Genomic DNA, 10,120 nt, shown 5'->3' with positions numbered 1-10,120 from the left:
TAGCGTTGTAAGTCCGCAGACATACCGCCGTGCCACTGGGGGGCGTCAGAATGTGTAATATTATAACTATCATAAGGCAAAAATTACTATGACAAGATAACGTAAATCACTCTCCTCGGTTTATTGTTGTACAAATGAAGGATCTGGTGGCTAGTGATGTGATCTGAAATGCAAATGACTGGTCATTCAGACCTTTACGATATATATATACTGGTCTGACACAGTCTTACGTAATCTGACACAATGAAAGATACTGAAGTGTTAAAAGTACTCTAAGTTGTCAATTAATTATGACTAGACCTCAAGGAACACATTTGTTTAACACATGTAGACAATCATCGATTGAAAGGAAGTCGGCTAATCAAAGCAGACTTGTGATGAATTACTATAAATGTATCAAAGTGTTATTAGCAGAATATGTAAAATCACTTACGCATCAATGATACAAAGACACCAAAATAAAACAAATCATCATCCATAACACAAGGAAATGACTGTTTTCTGCTGATTCTGACTCGCCACAATCAGTGGATACGTGTTGTGAAACTGAATAAAATGTTTAAAGCTGCAACTGGTCGCTATATTAGAAACGCATTCCAGAGGAGTGGTTTATATAGTAGATGCTCAATAAGGTGCAGCTGCTCGCAACATTGTACATATATGTTCGTCTGCACTGGTACTAAAAACAAGTCCAGTCAACCAACGATTTGTGAAGCAGTTTTCTGTTTTTATAGGTAAGTCACGCTTCACACTGTAGCTCGATAATAGGCGTATATTCATTTGGACAAAATCTGGAAAATATCAATCCAATTTTTATAGGAGAGATCGTCACATGTAGTGGTGATGGAAGTATGATCTAAGCAGGAATATGCTTGGTAGATATACCAAACTCTACATCTTGTGTAATGGCCCCATTAATGCCACATGTAATGGGAACTATATCTTATGACCACCCTTGTGTTGACAAATGCTCGTATAATTGGCCCTAGCATAAGTTTAATGGATGATATTGTTTGTTTTATTTTGCTAAGCTTTTCGATACACTCCTTGAAGAAAAAGGTATCAGCACAAAGGAGTGGCCTGCACTTTCATTTATTCTCATCGAACATTTTTGAAATACACTTGGGAAATGTACTGCATCCCGTCAAATGAATCCAGATACTAAAGCTCTTTGAAGATAACTTTTTTCAAAGAAGTGGTTGACGAAATTTCATGGCCTTATCAAGAGTTTATTTTTATGTATGTAACGCTAGTGTCAAAGCTGTGCTTGCTCTTCATTGCTGCAGTGAAATGTCATGAACTGTAAAGATTTTAAAGTCACCTCTTCCAAATATTGATTTGAGAGTGTGAGCTAAATGACTAGTTATCATTACAATAATATAAATTTTAACTTTTCATTTATTGTTTTGTGTATTGTATATTTGAGACGTATAGGAATTTAATATAGAACACGTAATAACTGTATGGCTGATACATATAAAATGATATAATAATGGTAATTCTAGGGAAAAAAACATTAAAGTATACAAGCCGTTTACAGACCAGAGAGAAAGCTTTTGGGCTACTCTTGTCTGACTGGATAGTATGATTTGACTGTCACTTTTATAGCACACTTATAGCCCAATGTTCGAAGTGCCTTTTTTTTTATGCGAGAAGGGAACATGAACTATGAACTTTCGGATTCACAGTAGAGAAACACTAATCACTAGGCCAAGAGAAGACCTATTGAAATATACTGAGATCAAAGATTGCCGAACATTCATCCAATTGATCCTTTACATGTTATCACAAAATTCCACCATCAGTGAAAATATTTCGTATGAGAACGAAAAAGATGTCAAATTTTTGAACCCTATGGACGATAATCGTTTTTTTTTTTAATTTGAACAACGGAATTGACTATATATTTTTAACATCCATTCTGCAGGTCAGGGAGACATGTTTGTTGTGTTGGTTCCCAAACAAAGCTTTCAAGTACTCTCTTTTATGACATTCTTAAAAGAGATTTGAAATCCCTGTGATATCAGAAATCTGAATAGCCTACCAATGTGGCACTAGTTTTCAGTCTTTGAGATAGTAAAACCCAAACACCCATCCAAAATTCCATACGAAACACAATAGTAGCCACACATGTTGCGCAATACAAGATCTGGTTCCTCGGCACTCTAACTAAGGCCGTTTTCTCCTTGGCTTTGTAGAGAAAGGCTCAACTAAGCTTACTTGCCGCTTAGAAGTGCGGAACCTACTTGAACATGAACACTTCTAATTTGTGCAACAGGAACACAATCTGGCCATGCCCCTAACCTCGTCATCTTTGTGGCGGAACACTAGTGAGAGATTATTTCTTTTGACAGAAAAATGTAATTTTTTGATATTAACATAACGATTTTTTATCGGCATACATTTTGTTTTCCTAATTCGCCGACCGAGAACCGTGACATCCATTTGTAACCCAATCAATATTCTAAATTCCGTCTCCGTGACACGCAGACTGAGTGTTGAAATAACAGTGACTGATAATGTTTTTGGTACTGTCTGCCTCTCGTGAAAAAAAATAGTATGCGCCATTTATTTGAGAAACTCGTTATGAATGAGCAACGGAAAGCAAATATTCCATCTTATAGATAAATTTTATTACATTTAACACATTTAGTATGGATTTTTTATGTGGCATCGCGTTTGTTTGACCGATTATTATGTATGTAAAGAGAGTTTCGGCACACTAAAGTTAATAGGGATTTCATTTTATCAGCATTTATTTAGTTTATTGTAAAGTAGAACAAATCTCACAAAGCTGCAAAGACCTAATTGTTTACATTTCTTGTTCGCCACATTTTTGACTAAGCCACGAGAAGAAGCAGTCTAAAGCAGACCTTGTAGTTTTAAACTCTGAAACACCTGCCAAGATGAGGCTGAAGTACGAAGCACGTAAGTGGTATATTTGTTTGCTAAACTACCAAACTTAAGAAAAAATTTAAATCTATCTATCTGTATCAAAAAGTAATTAAAGCTCACAATGAATAACATATCCCATATTAGCTAATAAGTTTTAACACAGAAATTCAAATTATTTTAACCTTATTGTCAAGGCAGCTAAGTCAGTGAAAAATATTGATATCAAACAAAGCTTTTTGACGACTTTAATTGGAAATCTTTGCCTAAAGTAACCGAAAAGATAACAGTTTGTCTATTAATTAATATGAACTGCATAAATAAAAAAATTCTGTTTACTTTTCAACAATAAGTTAAAAAGAAATCATTTTATTATAAATAAATTTATATATTTTGATGCAATCTATTTGAAATAGTTATTTACTAATACAAGTAGTAAAGTAACAGACAGATTACAACGAAGAAATAATTTTATATTTTCAGTTCCCTATATTGAGAAATACTTGGTTTTGGATACAGATTATGACAATTATGCTATAACATGGTCTTGTTTGGAGTTACTACCGAAAAGGAAGTTTAGGGGTAAGAGGAGATTAATGACGTTCGTTAAACATGAAATGCAAACATCAGCTAATCTAACCGATATAAACGTCAGTGTGCCACGCCATGCACCGTCGGTCGATTTATCTAAACAGCAAGAGTCATAAAAGCCAAAATGCATTTATCCAGGTAGAATAGTTCGATTACTGTCTGGCCATTACGACTGACAGGGGTGCAAGGGAGCCGTGAGGGGGGAGGGGTGCCTAATCGATGCTAATATTGTTGTTAGTCTATGTACTGAATGTATAAAATGAAATCTATAGGCAAAAAGCAACAAAAAAAAACCTGGAAAAATATTTGTTGCTTTCTTAATTTAGAGTCTCCGTTGATTAAAAAGGTTTGTTTCGTATTAAAAACGTTGGAGATATAACAGAAAATAGCTTAATTCAGAAACGATTTAAATTTAAACTTGAATCGATATTTCTATTTTCATGGTAAATTTTATGCCCACTACGTCTTTACTTTAGGCTTATTATATCAACACTTACTACACTTATCTAAATCGTAATGGGCAAATATTAATCGAAATATTTTTATCGGGATAAATGCATTTTGACTTTTATGCATGCGTAACGTGACACACACTGGCTTTTGTATAGATTAGATATAGTCACATTGAACATCATTCTCAGATTTATTCTGGAAAAACAGAGCTAATCATAATGTAGATATTTGCTTTGCCATTATTTGTAAAATTTTAAAATATTTTACTCATACATTAATTTGCTTAAAACTATATGTTCGGATTAGCTATCGGTTTTAGTAATTGGATAACCTTGTTATTTATGATAGGCCAACGTTTATGAAACTAACTTGGTTTGTTTGGTAAGAGAGAAGGACATTTTAAAAGGTCATTATTTATTGATAAAGTACAGCATAACATAAACAAAACAAACATATGCTAACGTATGATATCACTCTTGGAATTTATACCAAGAGAGAAGGTACAAAGATAAAAAAAGTATTCTCAAAACACTGTTTTTATAAACTATTTAGGTCAAACCTACCTTTATCTGTCATTTCACGGTTCTTTACTCAACTTAGTTCATAGTTCATTTTTAAGTTTTTTGTTATTCTACATTAATGCTATTTTGTTAACTACATGACTTTAAATCAGTATACTACTTTTTTGCTATAACTTTCACAATGATTAATGATTATTATCAGGGTATCTATTACAGAGATCACATTATGAGTATTAGTTTTTCTTAATGATTTTAGATAAAAAATGTCATTATTTGTACCGATTGACACAAAGAAAATATAAAATATTGATTATCTGTTTCGTCAAATGTAGTACTAAATTATAAATGTAATTCTTACTACATAAATGTCACGTAACTTTTGTTCTTAAATATAAGTGCCAACTCCATTGTATGAAATATTGTTTCTTTAATTAATTCATCCAGACTTTTATAGATAATATACAAATATCATTTGTTAACGTCATAAGATAGGAAATACTAATGCAATAATCACCAAATATCAGTTTCACAGTTACTTTTTATATTTATTTTAAACTTAAGAACAGGTTTTCTTTGTAAGTTTTTTTTTTTTTTTTTTTTGATTACGTACCAGCAACATTAGAATTGGAATTATCAAAAACTTTATAACTTTGTTGTGAAAAACATTTATAAAAAATAACTCATATTTTATATTCATTTATTTTTTCCATGTCATATTTATATTAATTTGGTTTTATTAAACATAAAATTTAAATATATATTTCAGAAATTTTGACTATCTTCGCTCGAAAACCCAAGATAAGCCAAGAGCTCCAGAAATTCCTGAATGATTTTGTAGTAAAAAGGCATATAAATACGATTCTTTTAACTGGAATTAATCAAGACAATTGTCCTGAATCATAGACTGACCACGACATTTTGTGTTACTTATTATTCAGCGTAATAAGTATGTTTTCATGCAGTTCTGTTTCCGAATCTCATATTTATATTAAAAATGCTTTTCCGGAGTTTGTAATTTATCTGAGGAGAAAAAATATATACAAAAAGCAAAATAAAAAATATATTACTTCACTTTCACAAACGTATCAAAATTACCTGTAGGAAATGTGTTATTGATTTCGATATTCAATATCATTAATATTATGTACTACAATCTTTTATTTTAATTGCTTACATACCCTAACATTAGTTTCAAATATTTTGATTTTCCGAAAACATATTTTATATAACTGATATTTGCTGTGTTTGATAACTTCCAATTTTTATGTTTACCAGCAGTGCTCTATTTATATAGGTAACGACTGTATTATTTATTTTTTTACACAAAAATTTACCATTTATTAGAGAAATGATGCTAGAGGGCTGAAGCCTTCTCAGAAAGTAAATCTTCAGATATTCCTCATACGAAACATTCTACGATCAAACTAAACTGAAGTTCACATATTCATCTTAACAAATCAAAAGCATTAAAGTTGTCACGTAACGTGTATTCTTTGTGTTTATAATTTTGCCACATTTGTAAATATTACATTATATTTAAAGTTTTGTTATATTAAAGTATATAATATTACTTGCAGTGTTGGCGTAAAACGTATGTATGGGCAGGAGAGCGGTTTTTTGATTACTCGTATATTAATAAAAGGTATAATATTATTAAAAGTACTATAACTGTTTACGATATTTACCATAACACTGTGGCACTGTTAAATTTATTTGAAAGAACCAAATAATTAGTCTAAACTTTAAAACAACAATTATTGTTTTAGTTTTGTGTCTTATTGCATTCTCTTAGTAATTCGTTTCGTTTACAGTTGTCACATAATTGTATAAGATAACAACTACTTTACAATTGCTGGAAACAGGAATTTTCGAAGTAGAATGGATGTGGCTTGAAAGTTTTTTTGTTTTTTTTTAACTTTAATGGTTACACATTTTGGCAGAGCGACAGTCATCTTCAGGCTAGTCAGCTTTATTTCTAGCAGGGTGGTTAGCCTTTGGAATAGGTTACCTTCAGGTGTGGTGGGTGAAGTTAATTTAAAGGAGTTCAACGAAAGGCTTGATAGATATTTGAATGATAAGGGCTAGCTTTGACTTTTTTAGCGTTTAGTTTAATTTTTATTTGAAAGTTTAGTTTAGCGGATGTGACGGCCTAGATGGAACATTAGGTCCCTTGTTGTCTATAAATTATATGTCCATCTATGTTAGTAAATGAGGACATTTGTGCATTGACATGATTATAGTTTTATAAGAATAATCATTTGTGATACTACTACAGTGAGAAATGCAGTGCCATCACGATGATTATATGCCAGGAAGATCATACATATGTATTGATCTTGCTCCAGTGACACCGTCGTGCCCCCCAGTGGCACAGGGGTATGTCTGTGGACTTATACCCCTATAAACCGGGTTTCGATACCCGTAGTGGACAGAGCATAGATAGCCCTTTGTGTAGCTTTGTGCTTAATAATAAATAACCAACCAACCGACACCGTCGTATTCCTTGTTTGCTCTTTATTTTATTTCAGCCGTTTCTACATAGATTAAATACATAAAACTATATGATGCAACTCCCCAGATTGTGATGGGTTTATCAACAATCTCAGAAATGACTTCTTTCGTTTCTATCTATTTTCACATCTCGAAAAATTTTCTTACAAAAATATAAGCTAAATAAAAAATTGGGAATTTAAAAACCTGTAAATAGAGATCATAAAAAAGTAAGGAAACAAGGCTGTAGATACTGTAGACATTATTTATCCAAACTACAAACCCTATTTTTCGCTCAACGCTGTTACCTAGAATTACATTTGGTGAAGTCAAAAAAGGAATTTGTAGTTTGAGTAAATAATGTATACAGTATCTTTAACTTTGTTTCCTTACTTTTTTACGATCCCTAATGTCTACAGTATCTCTAGCTTTGTTTCCTTACTTTTTTACGATCTCTATTTGCAGGCTTTTAAATTTCCAATTTTTTTATTTACCTTGTTGGCTGGCTTTTTTATGCTCAACTATGGGCAAAGGATTACTTGAGTAGTTAACTTTATACACTGTAATGATAATAAACATAGCTAATAGCTAGATGATTCACTGTAGCTATTGGCTATTTGATCGCATTAGTTTGAGATGTAAAATGTTAAGCTGCAGCTGGAGATTTGTTTGAGAATAAAGTGAGCATTTACTGTTTCTGTGTAACTAAATTATCTATATATACTGCATAGTAATGGATAAATATATGCTTACACTAAGACACAATCCCCCTCTAAGCGCGTATAAAATTTTACCATTAAAAAAGCAGCCTTTTCAAGTAACACATATACGTCTAAAACATCGCTTAAAATAAATCTTCTTGTCTTTTAAAGTAATTATTCTACAAATCTGTGTAATAAAATTTGATATTATGTGCATTATTTTTTTACTCTTTCACTTCATACATAATATAGGGGTTGGCTACCTAAAGACACCGACTGTATAGTGTACAAACCATTGAGTTTCTACATGTTACAGTCATGTAATGTTCATCCATTATTGGCTGGTAATTCCCGTTTCAGCCAAGTAAAGCTTTTGAAAAGAACATCAGATGTTCGTAAGAAAGCTAACTTCAAGGGGTAATGATAACATCGTTTACACTAGAATTATGATGTTTTTAGCTCATGTAAAATATAGAAGAAACTAATCAACTTTCAATACCACTACGACATTCGCAGTAATTTATTTAGTATTCTACAAGCGGTTTGTGTGCAATATACCAAGCCGTTTTTATTGTAGGCTGGCAAGAGAATAATATTTAAAAGAAGAATTACAAACGGACCGTTTTGAGCGGATTTTCATTTCCTTGAAAGTCTAACATGTGTGCTTTTTAATGTATACAGTGTTAGCAGTCAATAATAAATATTTACTGTTTAAGGTGTTTTTTGCTCGAACGTTCTATGAGAGTTTTGTGGTTCATGATATTTCCCGAAATTATTTTAATAAGTAGACTTAAATCAGAACTAAATTAAACGAATAGTGCTGCAGAAGTATTTTTACTATTATAGATTTCTCTGCTTGTCATATACATTGTTGGTTTTTGCTAATCATAGTATCACACGAAAATGAATTTAATAGCTTGTGCATTCGATAAGGATGAATTAGCAGGAAGATGTGTTCTCGTATTAATTTTTAAGTATAAGTTTTAACTTGTTTGATACTAGTTTAATTTATTTTAGTGTATAAAGACAAGATATGTGACACTAAACCATAAAGTTCTCCATGACATCAGCAGTAAAGTTTAGCAGCATCAAAGCGTAATGCCTATAACAATGTATAAACAGAAAACCAACAAGTTAACTACATTCCAACATTTCTCCACGTTAATTCCACGCACGTGCCCGACTGCGCATGTGTTAGAAAATTTTCAAACCTTTAGTGAACATAAAATTAAAAAGAAAATAAAAATCTGGTACGTTTCTCATATCATAAAATGTTACTAAAACTCTAGTTCGAGCCTAAATTATTCAGTAGAAACCTGGAAAGACCTATAGACATTAGAAGGGTTAAAGACATTCAAACTCTCGAAAACTGTAAAGTTGATATCGACTGTATTTTGAATAAGCACCAGTTATGTATGAAAAACGTGTGAACTGAGAGAAAACTAGCATTTTTTCCGCAGTTCACGAGCAGAAAACTACGGTAAAATTTGGGAAGCTGCTCTACTCCAAGATCCTTCAATTATTCCACGTATATTCAGAAAACCCTTAAATGAAACAGGAAATTAGAAAATGTTCGGAGTCGAAATTGAAGATCTTTATACCTGGTAAAAGTTTGGGAAGATTGCAGTCAGATGAAAAATAATGTAGTGAGGATATATGGGCATTAAAGAAACTGGTTTGAAAACCAGCAAAGAGCCTTATAGAAGAATTTTTCAAAAACAAAATATTTCGGTCAGAAGAATCAATGGTATATTGCTATAACGTTAACTGTTAAAATTTCCAAAAGATTTTTACAGAAATGGTTTATCTTAAACAGTGCAAAAAAATGCAATCATCAATGTGTAGGACATACATAGACAATTCTTAGAGAACGTTTCAACAACCATAAATCTTCTATTAACACTGGAAAAGATTTCCCTGTTGCTCAAAACTTCAACCAACCCGATCATTCCGTTAACGATGTTGCTCTCATTGGCTTTGAAACAGGATTCAAAATTAAAGCTGACAGAGAGATAAAAGAAGCTTATTGGATCGCTAATCTAAACAATGTTTGACCTTTTGGAACCAACTTAGATCCCGAAATGAGGGATCTCCGATTATTGGTTTCATCTCTGTCAGAAAAATAATTTTTATTCTTTGCTTATTTCTTTCATATTGTGTGAACCCTATTTTTTCTAAAACTTACTATTTATTTAAGATAATTTTCAATATCTGTTTGTATAAATTAATTAGCTTAACAATTTTTTATCAATCAGTCTCCAGGTGTCACCTTTATTATACTTAAACAATTAAGTATAGTTCTATTTATTTCTTTTTTAACCATTTCTAAAGCAAAATATCCTTTTTACATAACACTCTCATCGCCGATCACATTGTACTGGAAATGAAACACACTTACACCAGTACATGGAAAAATATTGTTACGTCTCCGGTCGTTAGTTAATTTCCCGTATAATTTCTTTCCAATGAAAC

At 31.8% G+C, this 10,120-nt stretch overlaps 1 protein-coding gene across 1 annotated transcript; it reads left to right on the top strand.

Moving 5' to 3' along the window:
* Nucleotides 1-2,802: 2,802 nt before the first annotated feature.
* On the top strand, nt 2,803-5,469 carry LOC111085094 (apolipoprotein D-like). The gene is made up of 3 exons (XM_022382259.1): nt 2,803-2,928; nt 3,376-3,474; nt 5,224-5,469. Exons 1-3 carry the CDS (start codon nt 2,907-2,909, stop codon nt 5,358-5,360), a joined length of 258 nt encoding a protein of 85 aa, XP_022237967.1. The 5' UTR covers nt 2,803-2,906; the 3' UTR covers nt 5,361-5,469.
* The last annotated feature ends 4,651 nt before the right edge of the window (nt 5,470-10,120 follow it).

The sequence above is a fragment of the Limulus polyphemus genome, unplaced genomic scaffold (assembly GCF_000517525.1).
Source record: "Limulus polyphemus unplaced genomic scaffold, Limulus_polyphemus-2.1.2 Scaffold234, whole genome shotgun sequence".
NCBI lineage: Eukaryota > Metazoa > Arthropoda > Merostomata > Xiphosura > Limulidae > Limulus > Limulus polyphemus.
The sequence above is the reverse complement of the archived record's forward strand: the minus strand, read 5'-3'. Positions and strand labels throughout refer to the sequence as shown.

Excerpts from the sequence above, each read along its gene's own strand:
- LOC111085094 (XM_022382259.1), top strand. The coding sequence starts at position 2,907 with ATGAGGCTGAAGTACGAAGCAC. Across the intron at positions 2,929-3,375 it reads GAGGCTGAAGTACGAAGCAC|TTCCCTATATTGAGAAATAC; the intron begins GTAAGTGGTATA and ends TTATATTTTCAG. Across the intron at positions 3,475-5,223 it reads ACCGAAAAGGAAGTTTAGGG|AAATTTTGACTATCTTCGCT; the intron begins GTAAGAGGAGAT and ends TATATATTTCAG.